Here is a 20,889-nt window from a genome sequence, read left to right as displayed (position 1 = left end):
GAGTTATTCACCTAAAATGGTTTTCACTTCACAGGTGTGCTTGAAGCTCGTCAAGAGAATGCCAAGAGTGTGCAAAGCAGTAATCAAAGCAAAGGGTGGCTATTTTGAAGAAACTCGAATATAAAACATGTTTTCAGTTATTTCACCTTTCTTTGTTAAATAAATACATAACTCCACATGTGTCCATTCATAGTTTTGATTTGATAATCTACAATGTAAATAGTCATGAAAATAAAGAAAACGCATTGAATGAGAAGCCGTGTCCAAAATTTTGGCCTGTACTGTATGTAGTAACAGACACATTCATAACAACACGTAATATTTACATACATTATTCATTTCAGAGACTTATCACAACATTCGCTTTTCTCTTTAACAACACATACTGCTCATGACAAACTTCATGAGAGCCAACAAAGACTACTACTATGGGGCTAATGATGAACCAAAACCTTATATTTTTGAGCATGAATATAAGGAGAATGTGCTACAAGTTTTAGAAGTAGTGTGCTAAACGGATCCAGCATTAGTGAAACACTGAGCATCATGTAGCAGTGTTGCTAAGTGCTAAAGAACAAATCCAAACTACGAACATAATAAAACAATCACTTAATGTATAGTACTTGCTCTCAATGGTATGCCAAATGACAGAATGTTAATTTCTTCAAAATTAGATGAAAAAGTGCAGTAAACGATTGACTCTCTTGTCATCTACGGTTATACGTTGAATGTCAAAATTGACCAACTTCTCTGTTTATGACAACAACCTTCTACTATCCAGGTGAGCGGCATGACTTATAATCTAGAATTAACTTTCACGATTCAGCCCATGTGCAGCTGAGATAGGCTCCAGCACCCCCCGCGAACCCGAAAGGGACAAGCGGTAGAAAATGGATGGATGGATTCAGCAGCTGACCGGCTAAATCATGTCAATATAGCAGCACAAGATAGTTAGCCCTTTGTGAACATAGTGCTGCTAAAAATTCTCTGCGTTAGCACTTATAAAAAAAATTTAGCTAATACTTGGTTATTATTTAGGTCACAAGATATAAATGGAGTATTGTTGACGGTTTATGGATGTCGTTTTAGAGGGCTTTATGGGCAAAATGGTGTACAAGTTAGAATGTTAAAAAAAGAAAAAAACTTGTGACTTTTATAGGGATTGTGAATGATAGGCAACTTTTTTTTTTTAAAGTGCAGTTCCCCTGTCAAGCCATCAAAAAGGTGATACAGCTGCCATTGTAATAATAATAATGTTAGCAGTAAATAATGCAAAAGTCAACTCTAACACATATTTTTTATTTTCATTGACTTCATTAAGGGCTTGGGATCTTTCTGTGTGGAGTTTGCATGTTCTCCCCGTGACTGCGTGGGTTCCCTACGGTTACCCCGGCTTCCTCCCACCTCCAAAGACATGCACCTGGGGATAGGTTGATTGACAACACTAAAATTGGCCCTAGTGTGTGAATTGGACAGTGAATGTTGTCTGTCTATCTGTATTGGCCCTGCGATGAGGTGGCGACTAGTCTAGGGTGTACTCTGCCTTCCGCCCGAATGCAGCTGAGATAGGCTCCAGCACCCCCCGCCACCCCAAAAGGGACAAGAGGTAGAAAATGGATGGATGGACATTAATTAGCACATGTTGATGCATACGGGTTAGACCTGAGCGTGTTTAATTAATTCAAATATATCCAGTAAATCCTTGAAAAAGTCTGGACACCCTCCATCTTATATTTGATGCAACATAGGGCCTCTTTAAACATACCATTCATTCATCAGGCTTGATTCTTAAACTTTCATTTTGTCTTACTTCTTAAAGAAGTGCCCGTTGACCTCGAACTGCTGCTTGAGCATGACCTTCCCTCGATACTCGATGATCAGGGCGTCTGGGTCCAGGTGCTTGGCTGCACGAAGGATCTTCCTGTGCTTCTGCACTCGTGTTACTCGTCCCAACTGCAGCTATAAAGAGCAGAAACAAATATTTATCTCAACACACAACGTGCCCACAAAGTTTAAAAACATTTAATTCAAATGCAAATTAGATGTGTAAGGCAAAGTTCTCTGGCACCAAATAAAAATGTAAAAAAAAAAAAAGATACTTGGGTCATTTTATTGTTAGATTTGTGTTGACCCAATTATTTGTTCAGTGACAGAAAAAATGCAGAGTAAAGCTTTTTCATAAATGTGCACTTTTGTATCAATGTGTGACCTAAGTTACACACCATGTCAAGCAAAACAAACATGTTAAGAAATGTTTATCAATCAATGTTTATTTATATAGCCCTAAATCACAAGTGTCTCAAAGGGATGCACAAGCCACAACGACATCCCCGGATCAGCGCCCACATAAGGGCAAGGTAAAACTCACGACCCAAAGGGACGTTGATGAGAATGACTACGAGAAACCTTGGAGAGGATCCCCCCCAGGAGAGACCGGATGCAATGGACGTCGAGTGGGTCTGACATAATATTTTGAAAGTGCAGTCCATAGTGGATCTACAAACCCCGTTTCCATGAGTTGTGAAATTGTGTTAGATGTAAATATAAACGGAATAAAATGATTTGCAAATCCTTTTCAACCCATATTCAGTTGAATGCACTACAAAGACAAGATATTTGATGTTCAAACTCATAAACTTTATTCATTTTTTTTGCAAATAATAATTAACTTAGAATTTCATGGCTGCAACATGTGCCAAAGTAGTTGGGAGAGGGGAAGTTCACCACTGTGTTACGTCACCTTTTCTTTTAACAACACTCAATAAACGTTTGGGAACTGAGGAAACTAATTGTTGAAGCTTTGAAAGTGGAATTCTTTCCTATTCTTGCTTTATGTAGAGCTTCAGTCGTTCAACAGTCCGGGGTCTCCGCTGTCGTATTTTACGCTTCATAATACGCCACACATTTTCGACGGGAGACAGGTCTGATCTGCAGGCGGGCTAGGAAAGTACCCGCATTCTTTTACTACGAAACCACGCTGTTGTAACACGTGGCTTGGCATTGTTTTGCTGAAATAACGTTCCTTAGATGACAACATATGTTGCTCCAAAACCTGTAGGGAACATTCAGCATTAATGGTGCCTTCACAGATGTGTAAGTTACCCATGCCTTGGGCACTAATACACCCCCATACAATCACAGATGCTGGCTTTTGAACTTTGCGCCTATAACAATCCGGATAGTTATTTTCCTCTTTGTTCCAGAGGACACCACGTCCACCAGGTCTAAATATAATTTGAAATGTGGACTCGTCAGACGACAGAACACCTTTCCACTTTGCATTAGTCCATCTTAGATGAGTTCGGGCCCAGCGAAGCCAGCGGCGTTCCTTGGTGTTGTTGATAAATGGCTTTCGCTTTGCATAGTAGAGTTTTAACTAGCACTTACAGATGTAGCGACCAACTGTAGTTACTGACAGTGGTTTTATGAAGTGTTCCTGAGCCCATGTGGTGAAATCTTTTACACACCGATGTCTGTTTTTGATGCAGTACCGCCTGAGGGATCAACGGTCCGTAATATCAATGCTTACGTGCTGTGATTTATCCAGATTCTCTGAACCTTTTGAGGATTTTACGGACCTTAGATGGTAAAATCCCTTAATTCCTTGCAATAGCTCGTTGAGAAATGTTGTTCTAGAACTGTTCGACAACTTGCTTACAAATTGGTGACCCTCGCCCCATCCTTGTTTGTGAATTACTTAACATTTCATGGAAGCTGCTTTTTTCCCAATCATGGCACCCACCTGTTCCCAATTAGCCTGCACACGTGTTGCTAGCATCAAATTCTAAAGTTAATGATTATTTGCACAAAAAAAAAATGTTTATCAGTTTTAACATCAAATATGTTGTCTTTGTAGCATATTCAACTGAATATGGGTTGAAAAGGATTTGCAAATCATTGTATTCCGTTTATATTTCCATATAACGCAATTTCCCAACTCATAAGGAAACGGAGTTTGTAGTTTAGTTTTTTCAAATTTTGCAAATGTGTTAAAAAGTTTTAAAAAATCCGCAGTATTCACAGCCTCTGCTCAATACTCTGTTGACGCACCTCGGGCAGAAATAATAGCCTCAAGTCTTTTGGAATACAATGCCACAAGCTTGGCACATCTATATTTGGGCAGTATCGGCCATTCCTCTTAGCAGCATATCTCAAACTCCATCAGGTTGGATGGGAAGCATTGGTTGTCATCCAGGATGTCTCTGTACATTACGGTATTCATGTTAGTCTAGTCAGGGAGGTGACAATCAGGCCTGTATGGTAGAGCGCCCAGAAGAAAGCCATTTATTTCTGAGTTAAAAAGTTAGCCAAAATGCACCTGAAAGACTCTCAGACGATGAGAAAACAAAATGGTCTGGTCTGATGAGACAAATATGGAACACTTTGGCGTGAATGCCAGGCGTCATGTTTGGAGGACACCAATACCATCCCTACAGTCAAACATGATGGTGGCACAACATGCTGTGGGGATGGTTTTCAACAACAGGGATTGGGAGACTACTCAGGATAGAGGGAAAGTTGAATGCAGCAATGTACAGCGACATCCTGAATGAAAACCATCGCTTCCCATTGGGATGGACCAGATTCCCGGAGTCCTGGCTGAACGAGCATGTATCGGACACTTTGGCCTATTTGACGGATTCTGGATCATCCGTGCGGACTGGACATTAGCCTAGAGCTAGTGGGCAGTCTAGGACTGAGTCGGTTGGCTCTCTTGGTTGCTCTATTGGGACTGTTCCTGTCTACGGCTGTGCTGCCCCGGCCCCCGCAGACGATGACGTGGAGCACTGCAGAGGGCATCAGGGTGTAATGATGATGTTTTTCTTTTTACATTTCTTTGTTTGTCTATGCATGTTGCAATCATATGTGTGCAACATGTATTATTTATTGCTCTTTTTTTCCGTTGTGTTTTACGTTTGTAGCTGTATGTAGAAATAGAGCCTCTGAAATGGCAGTTGGTTGCATCAGCTCTGTGCTCCTTTCAATAATGTCTGTTAGTCCTTATGTTTAATATTTCTCTCTCGTCTTCATACCAAGATGGCGCCGCGGATGGCCGCCCAGGTATCGTGCCCTCTCGTAATTTTTTCTTTGTTTCTTGCATTGCAAAGAGAGCACAGTCTACCAAGGCAAATTCCTTGAGTGTTAAACATACTCGGAAAATAAATCTGATTCTTATTTCTCAGGTGGTCTCCGCCCACTTGTTTGAGTTTATTTCAAACATGCAAGCATACATCATGATACATCACAATTTCCAGTTTCTCTTTTCAACATGTTCAAAAAGGAGTAGGAAGAAGCTGAGCTCATTTAATCCTACCCCTTTTCTTTTACATAGCAGTTGCTAAAACTTTTGTTCCCTTCCTGTTCTCAATTTAATCACAATATACTCCATAAGTAATCACAATAATAAAAAAAAATCATATTTGGTGAAGTAAGATAAGAGTCCCCTGTCAGACAAAGTTTCAATTCCCACCTCCGGAAGAACTTTGAACATGTCACGAGGGAGGTGCTGGACATTGAGTCCGAGTGGACCATGTTCCGCACCTCTATTGTCGAGGCGGCAGATCGGAGCTGTGGCCGCAAGGTAGTTGGTGCCTGTCGGGGCGGCAATCCTAAAACCCCTTGGTGGACACCAGCGGTGAGGGATGCCGTCAAGCTGAAGAAGGAGTCCTATCGGGTCCTTTTGGCTCATAGGACTCCGGAGGCAGTGGACAGGTACCGACAGGCCAAGCGGTGTGCAGCTTCAGCGGTCGCGGAGGCAAAAACTCGGACATGGGAAGAGTTCGGGGAAGCCATGGAAAACGACTTCCGGACGGCTTCGAAGCGATTCTGGACCACCGTCCGCCGCCTCAGGAAGGGGAAGCAGTGCACTATCAACACCGTGTATGGTGCGGATGGTGTTCTGCTGACCTCGACTGCGGATGTTGTGGATAGGTGGAAGGAATACTTCGAAGACCTCCTCAATCCCACCAACACGTCTTCCTATGAGGAAGCAGTGCCTGGGGAATCTGTGGTGGACTCTCCTATTTCTGGGGCTGAGGTCGCTGAGGTAGTTAAAAAGCTCCTCGGTGGCAAGGCCCCAGGGGTGGACGAGATCCGCCCGGAGTTCCTTAAGGCTCTGGATGCTGTGGGGCTGTCTTGGTTGACAAGACTTTGCAGCATCGCGTGGACATCGGGGGCGGTACCTCTGGATTGGCAGACCGGGGTGGTGGTTCCTCTCTTTAAGAAGGGGGACCGGAGGGTGTGTTCCAACTATCGTGGGATCACACTCCTCAGCCTTCCCGGTAAGGTTTATTCAGGTGTACTGGAGAGGAGGCTACGTCGGATAGTCGAACCTCGGATTCAGGAGGAACAGTGTGGTTTTCGTCCTGGTCGTGGAACTGTGGACCAGCTCTATACTCTCGGCAGGGTTCTTGAGGGTGCATGGGAGTTTGCCCAACCAGTCTACATGTGCTTTGTGGACTTGGAGAAGGCATTCGACCGTGTCCCTCGGGAAGTCCTGTGGGGAGTGCTCAGCGAGTATGGGGTATCGGACTGTCTTATTGTGGCGGTCCGTTCCCTGTACGATCAGTGCCAGAGCTTGGTTCGCATTGCCGGCAGTAAGTCGAACACATTCCCAGTGAGGGTTGGACTCCGCCAAGGCTGTCCTTTGTCACCGATTCTGTTCATAACTTTTATGGACAGAATTTCTAGGCGCAGTCAAGGCGTTGAGGGGTTCCGGTTTGGTAACCGCAGGATTAGGTCTCTGCTTTTTGCAGATGATGTGGTCCTGATGGCTTCATCTGACCGGGATCTTCAGCTCTCGCTGGATCGGTTCGCAGCCGAGTGTGAAGCGACCGGAATGAGAATCAGCACCTCCAAATCCGAGTCCATGGTTCTCGCCCGGAAAAGGGTGGAGTGCCATCTCCGGGTTGGGGAGGAGACCCTGCCCCAAGTGGAGGAGTTCAAGTACCTAGGAGTCTTGTTCACGAGTGGGGGAAGAGTGGATCGTGAGATCGACAGGCGGATCGGTGCGGCGTCTTCAGTAATGCGGACGTTGTACCGATCCGTTGTGGTGAAGAAGGAGCTGAGCCAGAAGGCAAAGCTCTCAATTTACCGGTCGATCTACGTTCCCATCCTCACCTATGGTCATGAGCTTTGGGTCATGACCGAAAGGATAAGATCACGGGTACAAGCGGCCGAAATGAGTTTCCTCCGCCGTGTGGCGGGGCTCTCCCTTAGAGATAGGGTGAGAAGCTCTGCCATCCGGGAGGAACTCAAAGTAAAGCCGCTGCTCCTCCACATCGAGAGGAGCCAGATGAGGTGGTTCGGGCATCTGGTCAGGATGCCACCCGAACGCCTCCCTAGGGAGGTGTTTAGGGCACGTCCAACCGGTAGGAGGCCACGGGGAAGACCCAGGACACGTTGGGAAGACTATGTCTCCCGGCTGGCCTGGGAACGCCTCGGGATCCCCCGGGAAGAGCTAGACGAAGTGGCTGGGGAGAGGGAAGTCTGGGTTTCCCTGCTTAGGCTGTTGCCCCCGCGACCCGATCTCGGATAAGCGGAAGATGATGGATGGATGGATGGATGGAGATAAGATTGTTTTGAGAATGAATGAATGCATGGAGGAAATAAATTCAGAATGTTTTGTCATGTTTCTTCTTTTTTGTACTTTGTAAACACCAAGTTTGAAGGGTTTGTTGAAGTGGATCATATCAGTACATTGTTTGATTTCTTTGCGTAATCCATTCAATAATTAAATTCCACATACAGATATACTGAAGGTCTTAAGTGTTGTACAGTACGTTCATACAAATGTTTTAAATTACATTTTTCTCTAATATTATATTTATCCTCTTTTTTTGAGAAGAATTGTTGTATATTCTTGGGTAGCAGGTTAGTTTGCGTTTGTGTATAATTGGTCTGGGTATATTGTGTTTGTACTTGACCAAACGAACGGAACTAGCTGAGCAAACACCGCAATTAATTTTTACAGGGCAAACTACAGCAAGATAATTCAACGTATTTTAATCACATTGCATTGCATTTGAGAGTATATTTGTTGATGATGATACAAGTGTTTTTAAATAATTCCCTGTAAATGTCTGCCCCAAGAAAAGACACAATGTTTATCGTAGATACGCAGCCTTAAGATGGAGTATGGAATACATCCACATATTGGGTTTGACTAATAATGCACAGCACAAGAAAGGTATAAAGATGGCATAAAATGCACTAGTGTCTTGGTGTGTACTTAGCATGGCAGTCACTTCCACTGCATTTGCTTTTGTAATATTGTAGTACAGGCCACCACAATAAAACTGTTAATGAGACATTATGCCTCCATTTCTTGCTCAGCTAATATATACTTGAATCCTGAAAAAGCATTGGATTTTGAAGCTGACCTGCATCTGAGAGCCCAAAACTGTGTTGTTACAGGCCAGCTCGGTGCGGTTGATGGTGTCCATGCCTTCCAGTGAGCTCTGTGCGGCAGATGGAGCCTCTGCGCTCGGATCAGAGGTGCTGACAGTTCGATGAAGCTTGAGCAGCGTCTGGATGTCGGCGCTGTACTGGTTGGCTAAAGCCTCCTCGTACTGGTCCGTCCACTGACGGATTTTACTCTCCCATCCTTCTGCTGTGTTTTCGTCCAACACGCTCGCATCCGTCGCCGAGTTCTTTGCACAGGAGACAAACGATGACACAAGAGACGGCATGCAAATAAATATTCAGTGTTTAACTGCAGCAGTGTTTTAATATTTTTTTTAACTTGACTATATTATTCACATAAAAGTAAAAAGTAAAGAAATAAATTGTGCCTGGGTGAGTGGTTGCATCAGCCGTCAAATCATGAGTGAAGAATACACTAAATGGTACAGTACTGTCTGCTCACAGATGCAACCTGGTGGTTGTTTGGGAACACTTTAGCTTGTCCTGGATAAATTAACACACCTTCACTAATAAATGTTTCAATCACATGCAGGATTCTCACAAGAATGAGGCCAAAACTAATGCAAACTCACTGTACTTTGGTACTTCTGCTACTTATTAGTGTAAAAGGAGGAGTATAGTTGACCAGATACATTAGTTTGAAAAGTCATGTACATGTACATACATACACACACACACACACACATACATACATACATATATATATATATATATATCTACACACATACATACATATATATATACATACATACATACATATATATATATATATATATACATACATATATATATATATATATGTAGCCAACCATATATGCACATATACATATATATACATATATATACACAGATACATACATACATATATATAAATATACACACGCGCGCACGCACGCACGCACGCACGCACGCACGCACGCACGCACGCACGCACGCACGCACGCACGCACGCACGCACGCACGCACGCACGCACGCACGCACGCACGCACGCACGCACGCACACACACACACACACACACACACACACACACACACACACACACACACACACACACACACACACACACACACACACACACACACACACACACACACACACACACACACACACACACACACACACACACACACACACACACACACACACACACACACACACACACAAATCTTAAGTATTTATGGACACAGATTGCTGCACGCATGCAAAAATCTGCCACGGTATAAGTATAGCAAAAGTCACAAGTAAAAAAAAGAACAGTCAATTGAGGGGGTTTCTGCTTCACAGAGATGTGAAAACAAACACACAGATTTTTCTTTACACACTTACAAATCTCAACACAGACACATAAATTAAAAAACTGCCATAGATTTGATTACTCATACACAAATATTGAGATACACGTTTGCGACAATAGTACATGTATAGATGGCAGTCGTGTATAGCCTGCTGTAAGGAAGTAGTCTAAGCCATTGAGTTGAATGTGCCAGTTTTGTCTTTTGAGTCCTACGAAGTGTTTGTGCTGTAAATATTGTACTTACTACACACCAGCTGTTTGATTGGAACGCGCATCTTAGTTGTAGTTATTAATTACCAGATTTGAAAGTGTTGAAAACGCCATAAATAAATAGCTAATGCTCATTGGTAGCATGTATATGGCATATCCAATGTAAAGTAACATCGAGCTAGCGCATTATGAAAAGTGGAGCCTTACTATTCAGCGCTTTCTTTCAAAAATACTTGCTTTGTTGACATAGAAAATTACAACATTACCTACATCTGTTTTTCCAATAAGTGCTTGAGCCGGAGCTAAGTCTACAACCAGGCATGACATGACGTGCAACAAAGTTACGTGAATAAGTACATGGTAGTACCAACAGAATTCGGTCGGTAACTAAAAAAGTAGCAAAGTCGATACCAATGCGTAATTATGACTTAACAGCCCTATCCTTTAAATTAGTCTTCTCTGTTACTACTACAGGCTTTACGTTGAATGATAGCTAACGTTATTAGACAAATTATAGCTAAATCGCTATCATTACCTGACAAAAACCAAAAACAAGTGTGTGTTCCACATAGCGTAAGATTAGCTCCTCAAAGCAGGATGAAGGCAAGACGGTACAATGGATGAAAGTTAGAATCTCCCCAGGTAGTTATGTAACCATAGCAACCACTTTAAACACAATAAACAATTACTCAAGTCAAAATACTTTGACGTCCACTTAAGTCATTTTCCTGCAAAGATATTGTTTTCCTCAAGTATGGCTTTGTGTACTTTGTACAAGACTGCAAATGCTTCAAACTAACCTTCATCCTCATAGACTTCCTAGAACCTTCTCTAAATGCCTGGAAAAAAACAAAAGAGATTAAACATAATGTCTGGTAGGTTTTAATTCTACTTTGAGAAATGCTGTGAAGGTGAGGATGAAACCTACTTTGACTTTCTTGCCCTTTGGTGTTCCACGGGACTTCTCTGTACTCTTCTTTCTCTTTTTGGATTTACTCCTTTTGACTCGGTTGACGGTGAGCTTGATGCTGGTGGGCGTGTGCTGGGTGGCGGTGTAGGAGATGGTGGATGGTGACACCTCTTCATCGCCACTCTCTGTGCCACTGCTCTCTCCAGCTGAGGAAACAACATGGCCAACGTCAACGTGGCCCAAAAGGCAAGCAGATTATTTAACCCCTTTTCCATGACTATTACTGATACTTCAAGTATTGTACATACAATTATCATGGGCTAATATTATAATGTGCTTATATTTGATCATTAAAACCCTTGTTTATCACCTATGTCTCAATTTACTAATTAGTAGGAACAAAAGTGTGTAAAAATACAAAATATATACAGTAAATTAGTAATCTCAAATTATAATCTTTTTCACAATTTTGGATTTGGATTCAACATCATTAATCACAGGTTGCTTGCATAATTTAACTTGACATGAACAAGCCCGGTAATAGGACACAAATGCAATTTTATTGTCAGAATGTCATACAGAATAATTTTAATTTTACTTGGATGCACGTCAAAACCTGCAAACTGTTCTATCTAAAGCTATCAGGGTTTATTTTAAGTGAAAATTTACCAGAATCGTCTCATTCATCTTTGCACTGATCTAAACAATGACCGTATAACAACCCCTCAGCCTTGCAGGTAACCCATCCTGGGTATGGGTAAAGGAGCATGTGCAATATAAAATAAAGTATGTGATTAATCTGCGTATGTACATGATTAATGCGATTAATTTTGGTTAATCACATGAGTTACTTCATATATGACTACCTCTTTAGAAAAACGTTTTTTTTTCCAGAATCAGTGTGAGATGTACTACTACCAAAAACTGTGCTCTTGTGTAATGTCTTGTTTGAGACATTTGGAAATAAAAAAGTACATACAAAATATTTGACATATAAATAATCACGAATAAAGCTTTGTGCACGTCAAATAATTACCAACTTAAAGTATTTGCATTTTTTTTGCACATTCTGTCTGTGTTAAAATAAAGCCAGCAAAAAAATGATTTGCTGTTAATATCTTTGTCAGGGGTTAACAACTACATGATCCAATATATGTTGCACTGCATTTATAACTTTGTAAATCAAAGTGTGTCTTCTGTGAAATATTGCTTGTACATATCAGTATTAATATTGATATTGTTGTTGATATCATTCATTTTTGTTTGACTACTTTTGGATTGTTTTGTGTCATGTTAGTGTGTACTCTCAATTGCTCTGTAGATTGATATTCTGATATGTTGCTGGTTTGGTTTTAGAATTGTATTATTATGGTATAACTGTGTATTATTTTGTTGGACTGATTAATAAAAAGGTGTCTTAAGCAATAATATATTGTGAAATATTGCTTGTATATTGTTCAAATACATGCTTTTGCAGTCAACACTGATTGTCAACTTTAATGTTGCTGCTGTGTTGTTTCCACGTGTCGTAAAGTCATTCTCCAAATTCTGAAAAGATTGTGCTTTTCACATTTCTTGCTTTTCTCTTAGGGGCTTTGTTACACTCCACAGTTTGTTCAAGGAACCATAATTACCTGAGACATTTTCATTTTTCCTGTGCTGGCCGTCTGTTCCTTTCCTTCTATCAAGACCCCTGAAACAAGAGGAGGGGCAACACTTCAGGGGACAATTGAACATTCAACTACATGACTTTGGAAGTCATGAACACACAAAAACACAAACGTTAGGTGGCTACTAGTGATGGGTCAAACGATACAGAAGCATTGGCACATGAGGAAAACACGAGTGATACTGTGTCCTTGATGCCACTTTAAGACAAAAACATGTGACCTGCTGTGTCGTCTGACTGTGAAGCGACAAACTGTATTAATCAGGAAGTGCTTATTTAGGTTCACAGGTGACAGCTCGCACTGAAAGAAGGAGAAGTGGCGTGCCGCGCCGGGTTAATGTTATTCACTATTTGGCTAAATGACCACAGTTGCATCTTTCATATTTCTCTCCATGCAGCTATGTGTAAAAAAATAAATTAAACACATTTATTAATTTGCATGTCAAATGTAGTGACTTTTTTAATCCAGCAGATGGCGCCAAAATGAAACACCAACACAGTATCAATGCAGTGGTAATACAGCTTAGTGCAGGGGTCACCAACGCGGTGCCCGCGGGCACCAGCTAGCCCGTAAGGACCAGATGAGTCGCCCGCTGGCCTGTTCTAAAAATAGCTCAAATAGCAGCACTTACCAGTGAGCTGCCTCTATTTTTTTAAATTGTATTAATTTACTCGCAAGCTGGTCTCGCTTTGCTTGACATTTTTAATTCTAAGAGAGACAAAACTCAAATAGAATTTGAAAATCCAAGAAAATATTTCAAAAACTTGGTCTTCACTTGTTTAAATAAATTCATTTATTTTTTTTACTTTGCTTCTTCTAACTTTCAGAAAGACAACTTTAGAGAAAAAATACAACCTTAAAAATGATTGTAGGATTTTTAAACACATATACCTTTCTACCTTTTAGATTCCTTCCTCTTCTTTCCTGATAATTCAAATCAATGTTCAAGTACATTTATTTTTTTTATTGTAAAGAATAATACATATATTTTAATTTAATTCTTCATTTTAGCTTCTGTTTTTTCGACAAATAATATTTGTGAAATATTTCTTCAAACTTATGATTAAAATTCAAAAAGAATATTCTGGCAAATCTAGAAAATCTTTAGAATCAAATTTAAATCTTATTTCAAAGTCTTTTGAATTTCTTTCAAAATTTTTGTTCTGGAAAATCTAGAAGAAATAATGATTTGTCTTTGTTAGAAATATAGCTTGGTCCAATTTGTTATATATTCTAACAAAGTTCAGATTGGATTTTAACCTATTTAAAACATGTCATCAAAATTCAAAAATTAATCTTAATCAGGAAAAATTACTAATGATGCTCCATAAATCATTTTTTTTATTTTTTCAACAAGATTTGAATTAGCTAGTTTTTCTCTTCTTTTTTTCGGTTGAATTTTGAATTTTAAAGAGTCGAAATTGAAGATAAACTATGTTTCAAAATATAATTTTCTTTTTTTCCCCTGTTTTCTCCTCTTTTAAACCGTTCAATTAAATGTTTTTTTTCATCATTTATTTTCTACAAAAAACCTTCCGTAAAAGGAAATAAAATGTACGACGGAATGACAGACAGAAATACCCTTTTTTTTTTAGTATATATATATAGATTTATTTATTAAAGGTAAATTGAGCAAATTGGCTATTTCTGGCCATTTATTTAAGTGTGTATCAAACTGGTAGCCCTTCGCATTAATCAGTACCCAAGAAGTAGCTCTTGGTTTCAAAAAGGTGTGTGACCCCTGGCTTAGTGGCTGTGTCACCGACTCAACTAACTTTAGCTCAGTAATCAAAGGACAAAACAAAAAACATTTCAAGTGGCAACATACGGTAAATCTCACAATAGTTGTATGCAGGTATGAAAGTATGTACAACTATGAGTTAAGATATGTTTGTATTCTGTATATATGCTAAGAATAATGTATACAGAGAAACCACTCAACAGTGTGTTATAGGTGGCAAACATTAATATTATAGGCTTATAAAAAACAGAAAGGCCTATGGACTCGAAATTGCTATATCCAGCCAAATATTTCTAATATCCATAACAGTGATAATACTATTATTATTAATTAGCAATACTTCAGTTGTTCGCCTAAAATATGTTTTTTCTGCTTATCATTATGTTCAATATATTAAAAGAAAAACTGACAAAAAGTTCAGTTAATGATAAGCGCGCGTTAAATATTGGACAATTTAAAGAAGTATGACGACATGCAATACAGGCCAAAAGGTTGAACACCTCCTAATTCAATGCGTTTTCTTTATTTTAATAATTATTTACATTGTAGATTGTCACATCAAAACTAAGAAAGAACACTAGTGGAGTTACGTACTTAACAAAGAAAGGTGAAATAACTGAAAACATGTTTTATCTTCTAGTTTTTTCAAAATAGCCACCCTTTGCTCCGATTACTGCTTTGCACACTCTTGGCCTTCTCTCCATGAGCTTCAAGCACACCTGTGAAGTGACAACCATTTCAGGTGACTATCTCTTGAAGCTCATGGAGAGAATGCCAAGTGTGTGCAAAGCAGTAATCAGAACAAAGGGCGGCTGTAGGAGCCTAAATGCTTTTTAAGTTAATTTATATTTTACGGAAGGTGCTTTATTTTTATTCAGCCAAAAGGGGACTGTTTTACTTTAAAAATGTGTATATTGCATGCTTAGAATAATTATAAGCTACACTTTATTTGTAGATATTACATTTGTCTGAATAATTTGATGACGTACTATTTTATACTGCTTTAATACAGTGAAGATTATGAAACTGTTTAATTACACATATGGCGGAAGGATCCGTGTGGTAATACGGTTTGGACACAATGTATAATGGGTAATGGCAGTCAGGTATGGGGGAATCTAGCCACACAGTTTTTTGACCTTACTCTTTACTTTCTTCCTGTAACAAACGCTACAGTGAGGCACTATTACTTCTACTTTGCTGTAGACGAATTGGGTTGAGCAAATCGAGTGCTATTTGCGCCACATGTTCTGTGAACATTTCTCAAGGATGGAAAGAAACATTGAGCTTTACCACATCAAACTTTATTAGCCACCTAAAACGCCAGGATTGCAATGGTATTGTTTTGGTAGCGTTTTGGTAGCCTACCAAAACACCTGATACTAAAGTAGCTGCCGCAAAGCCAGCTGTTAAGAAAGGTGAACACTGAAATCTACATTAACCCTTGTCTAATGTTCACATTGTTGTTATCTATCAAACACTTTTATGTTAAAATACAGAACAGATGTTTACAGGGATAAGGTAAACATCTGTTCAGTATTTCAACATAAAATTGTTTGATTGTGAGGCATTAAAAGCGACAAAATGCAACGGGTCCATTAGACCCACAAACGCTGGCTGAGTAACAACACTATGAACATTGCACGAAAAATTTCTCTGCCAGTTTCTGCATCTCACATGGATTCTTCTTTTGTTTCTGCACCTGCGGTTCCCATAGAAGGTTGCAACAATGTTTGTCAACACTGCCTGCTCTCATTTTCTCGCACATTTGACCCTCTGATGTTCTGTGTACCTACTGTACACTCTGTCCTCCTTCTGTCTAGGCCTGCTGTGTGTGTGTGTGTGTGTGTGTGTGTGTGGGGGGGGGGGTGGTTGCGTGTGGTACATAGAACATCAATTTCCACACTTCTATTAACCCTGGGTCCAGTGGACCCGGACATCTTATATTTAATACAAATGTGTAGGGAGGGGGGGGTGTATGGTGTGTAGTCATTAAATGTGTATTCTGATATATGTTATTCACAGAAAATTAGCCAAAGTCAGTGAGCCTCAGTTTGAAAAATTAATTAATTGTATCATTTTTCTTTTAATAATAAATGAAAACGGGTCCACAGACCTGAACACCACACAAGGGTTAATAACATCGATATTTTTTTCAGTTGCAGAAACACAAAAGAAGAATCCCTGTGGTATGCAAAAACTGGCAGAGAAATTTTCCGTGCAACGTTCATATTGTTGTTACTCAGCCAGCGTTTGTGGGTCTGATGGCCCCGTTGCATTTTGTGCATTTTAATGCCTCACAATCAAACATTTTTATGTTAAAATACTGAAAAGATGTGTATTGGGATAAGGTAAACATCAGTTCAGGATTTTAACATAAAAGTGTTTGATTGTGAGGCATTAAAAACCACAAAATGCAACGGGTCCGTCGGACCCACAGAGGCTGGCTGAGTAACAACAATATAAACATTACACAAGTGTTGATAAGTTATCAGTATTGGTTTTCAGAAGCAGGAAGTTATCTGTGTTATTTGTAAGTTATCAGTATCGGTCTTGAGAAGCAGGAAGTTATCGGTATCGGTTTGAGAAAAAAATATCACAAATCTCCAAAAAATGTCATGACAAATATATTGGTACCGACAATACTGACCCTGACTTTACGGGCATCGGATCCTTTAGGGTTTGTGTGGTTGGAGCAGACAAAAAGGTGCTAGCGTCCTGATTGGGTGCTCACCTGCAATTGTCACATTTAATGAGCAAGCCGTCTGGCATCAGAGTGCAGTGACACCAGCCGGCTACAGCCCCATCCTCCTCGGACGAGCTATCGCTGTCCACCGAGTTGTCCTCTGTGGTTTCAAGATAGCGAGAACTGCGTACCACGCCATTGATATCCAGTCGGGGGATGATGGTTTGAGAGAGTGGGGAAGCGGGTGGGGTGGGAGGAGGGGGCGCGCCGTAGTTGTGATCCTGACAACACACAACGGAAGACTGTTGCATCTTCAAACAACGGGTGTTCAGGCAACAAAAAAGGGAAACGGAAAATGGAGACGAATGAAAATGAGGGCAAAAAACAGGTATGTGAAACAGTACAGCTGTTAATAACAGAAGCAGACTGTGGTTATAACACAATACACATAGTGCAATCACAGAGGTCTTTACACACCAAGGTGGTCTTTCATTGCGACGTTAGTTTACACATACACACAATCATTACGCTTGCATGCACACTCTAACACAATATACCAAACACTGACATATTTTTACGATTAACGCTTAATAAAACCCTTATGGGACCACTAGCAGAAGAGTGCAGTGTTTCCCATAGCACTGCCATCTATTTGCGCAAGGATGGAGGAGGCGGTGTTATATTGGCCATGACTTAGATGCACCTTTAAAGGTGAAAAGCAAAACAAATCCTGTCTAGGCATAAGAAATATATTCCTTCTTTTTGTGTTTTTTATGGTAAAGACGAAGCTACTTGTAAGAATGTGTGAGGTGCATTAAAGCAGAGGTACGGTGCCCTCTGCTTGGGGTGCAGCGGTACTCGGTAAAATGCCGGAACGTATGTTTCCATCCGCACAAAACACTGCCACACAACCCAAAAAGAAGAAGATTTTGAAATTCTAGACTACATTTCCTGCAATTGGATGCATTTATACATTATGTTTTACCTTTAGATTCATTCTCATCTACCAACCTCTTTTGGCTTCCTTTTTGACGCTTACATGTATATGTGTTGGCCCTGCGATGAGGTGGCGAATTGTCCAGGGTAGGGCTGGGCGATATTGCCTTTTTTTAATATCGCAATATTTTTAGGCCATATCGCGATATACCATATATATTACGATATTTTGCCTTGGCCTTGAATGAACACTTGATGCATATAATCACAGCAGTATGATGATTCTATGTGTCTACATTAAAACATTCTTCTTCATACTGCATTAATATATGCTACTTTTAAACTTTCATGCAGAGAAAGAAATCACAACTAAGTCAATTTACCAAAAGTATATTTATTAAAGGTATTAAGCAATGGCACAAACATTCAGGTCATTTCAAAAACATAAATTGCAAAATTGTCAGAGAGATTTTAAGTGTCAAATAAAAATGAGCTGCATAATAGGAAATCAAATAGTATTCGTCCTTCACTATGTGGTATGTTACTAAAGTTATGAAATTATTTTCATTCTCTAGCGAGTGACTTTACAAATGATGCTACATATTAGCAGTATGCTACTTTTTATAGCAACGCTTCCCCCCCCCACACTTGACAAATTACGGTTGTCTGTTCGACATATTCCCACTTGAAGCCGAACCACCGCCAGACGATGGACCCCCCTGCTGTTTTTATTGGAAATTTTGACTTCCTTCATTTGTTACCAGATCCGCACCATTTTTCTCTCGTACGGCTACGTTAGCCACGCCGCTACCTCTGTGCTCTGCGAGGGCGGACACGTATGTGACGTATGTAAGAATGTGCGCTTGCTTGTCTGTGAGAAGGAGACACAGGAAAGAGCGAGGAGAGCCTGAAGTGTACGCCCACAGATAAAAGTCCTGCTTGAGAACGTATACTCGAAAATTACGATATAGTAATTTTCTATATCGCACAGAGACAAACCCGCGATATATCGCCCAGGCCTAGTCCAGGGTGTACCCCGCCTTCCGCCCGATTGTAGCTGAGATAGGCACCAGCCCCCTCCCGCGACCCCAAAGGGAATAAGCGGTAGAAAATGGGTGGATGGATGTAATGTACCACAGATTTTTTTTGTTTTTTAGTACATAATGTTCTATTATTATCATTGATATGTCATGTAAAATTCTTTAACATGCATGGACAGAAGTCGTTTCCCATTTGGCAACTCTATCCTAGAGTAATATACAGTACGGGCCAAAAGTTTGGACACACCTTCTCATTCAATGTGTTTTCTGTATTTTCATGACTATTTACATTGTAGATTGTCACTGAAGGCATCAAAACTATGAATGAACACATTTGGAGTTATGTACTAAACAAAAAAAGGTGAAATAACTGAACTAGTTTCTTCAAAATAGCCACACTTTGCTCTGATTACTGTTTTGCACACTCTTGGCATTCTCTCCATGAGCTTCAAGAGGTAAATGATAAATTAATAAATGGGTTGTACTTGTATAGCACTTTTCTACCTTCAAGGTACTCAAAGCGCTTTGACACTACTTCCACATTTACCCATTCACACACACATTCACACACTGATGGAGGGAGCTGCCATGCAAGGCGCCAACCAGCACCCATCAGGAGCAAGGGTGAAGTGTCTTGCTCAGGACACAACAGACGTGACGAGGTTGGTACTAGGTGGGAATTGAACCAGGGACGCTCGGGTTGCGCACGGCCACTCTCCCCACTGCGCCACGCCGTCACGTAGTCACCTGAAATGGATTTCACTTCACAGGTGTGTTTGAAACTCATCGAGAGAATGCCAAAAGTGTGCAAAGCAGTAATCAGAGCAAAGGGTGGCTATTTTGAAGAAACTAGAATATAAAACATGTTTTCAGTTATTTCACTCTTTTTGTTAAGTACATATCTCCACATCGAGAGGAGCCAGATGAGGTTGTTGGGGCATCTGGTCAGAATGCCACCCGAACACCTCCCTTGGGGGGTGTTATGGGCACGTCGGACCGGCAGGAAGCCACGGGGGAGGTCTAGGACACGTTGGGAAGACTATCTCTCCCGAATGGCCTGAAAATGGCTCGGGATCCCCGGGGAGGAGCTGGACGGAGTGGCTTGGGAGAGGGAAGTCTGGGCTTCCCTGCTTAGGCTGCTGCGCCCGCGACCTGACTTAGGATAAGTAGAAGATGGAAGGATGGATGGATACAGAACTCCACAAGTTCATTCATAGTTTTGATGCCTTCAGTGACAATCTACATTGCAAATAGTCATGAAAATAAAGAAAGCCCATTGAATGAGAAGGTGTGTCCAAACTTTTGGCCTGTACTGTATATACCCGGTGTGTGTGTGTGTATATATATATATATATAAATGATAAATGATAAATGGGTTGTACTTGTATAGCGCTTTTCTACCTTCAAGGTACTCAAAGCGCTTTGACACTACTTCCACATTTACCCATTCACACACACACTGATGGAGGGAGCTGCCATGCAAGGCGCCAACCAGCACCCATCAGGAGCAAGGGTGAAGTGTCTTGCTCAGGACACAACGGACGTGACGAGGTTGGTTCTAGGTGGGATTTGAACCAGTGACCCTCGGGTTGCGCACGGCCACTCTCCCACTGCGCCACGCCGTCCCAATATATATATTAGGGCTGCAAATCTTTGGGTGTCCCACGATTCGATTCAATATCGATTCTTGGGGTCGCGATTCGATTATAAATCGTTTTTTTTCGATTCAACGCGATTCTCGATTCAAAAACGATATTTTTCCGATTCAAAACGATTCTGTATTCATTCAATACATAGGATTTCAGCAGGATCTACCCCAGTCTGCTGACATGCTAGCAGCTAGATTTTTTAAAAAAAAGCTTTTATAATTGTAAAGGACGATGTTTTATCAACTGATTGCAATAATGTAATTTTTTTTAACTATTAAACTAACCAAAAATATGACTTATTTTATCTTTGTGAAAACATTGGACAAA

At 40.6% G+C, this 20,889-nt stretch overlaps 1 protein-coding gene across 7 annotated transcripts in view; it reads right to left on the bottom strand.

The window, feature by feature from the left end:
- The window catches only part of setd5 (SET domain containing 5), a 134,604-nt gene that overhangs the window by 41,098 nt on the left and 72,617 nt on the right, over positions 1-20,889 (bottom strand). For 4 of the 7 annotated variants that reach the window (XM_061887409.1, XM_061887448.1, XM_061887433.1 and 1 more), the window contains exons 4-9: positions 16,986-17,248; positions 12,475-12,533; positions 10,859-11,046; positions 10,731-10,769; positions 8,382-8,651; positions 1,811-1,959 (exon numbers count right to left, since the gene is read on the bottom strand). In XM_061887409.1, the coding sequence (XP_061743393.1) occupies positions 1,811-1,959; positions 8,382-8,651; positions 10,731-10,769; positions 10,859-11,046; positions 12,475-12,533; positions 16,986-17,248 (968 nt within the window). The remainder of the gene's footprint in view (positions 1-1,810; positions 1,960-8,381; positions 8,652-10,730; positions 10,770-10,858; positions 11,047-12,474; positions 12,534-16,985; positions 17,249-20,889) is intronic. The other 3 variants (XM_061887419.1, XM_061887457.1, XM_061887440.1) reach the window with 1 other exon arrangement.

The sequence above is a fragment of the Nerophis ophidion genome, linkage group LG02, assembly GCF_033978795.1.
Source record: "Nerophis ophidion isolate RoL-2023_Sa linkage group LG02, RoL_Noph_v1.0, whole genome shotgun sequence".
Taxonomy (NCBI): Eukaryota; Metazoa; Chordata; class Actinopteri; order Syngnathiformes; family Syngnathidae; genus Nerophis; species Nerophis ophidion.
The sequence above is the reverse complement of the archived record's forward strand: the minus strand, read 5'-3'. Positions and strand labels throughout refer to the sequence as shown.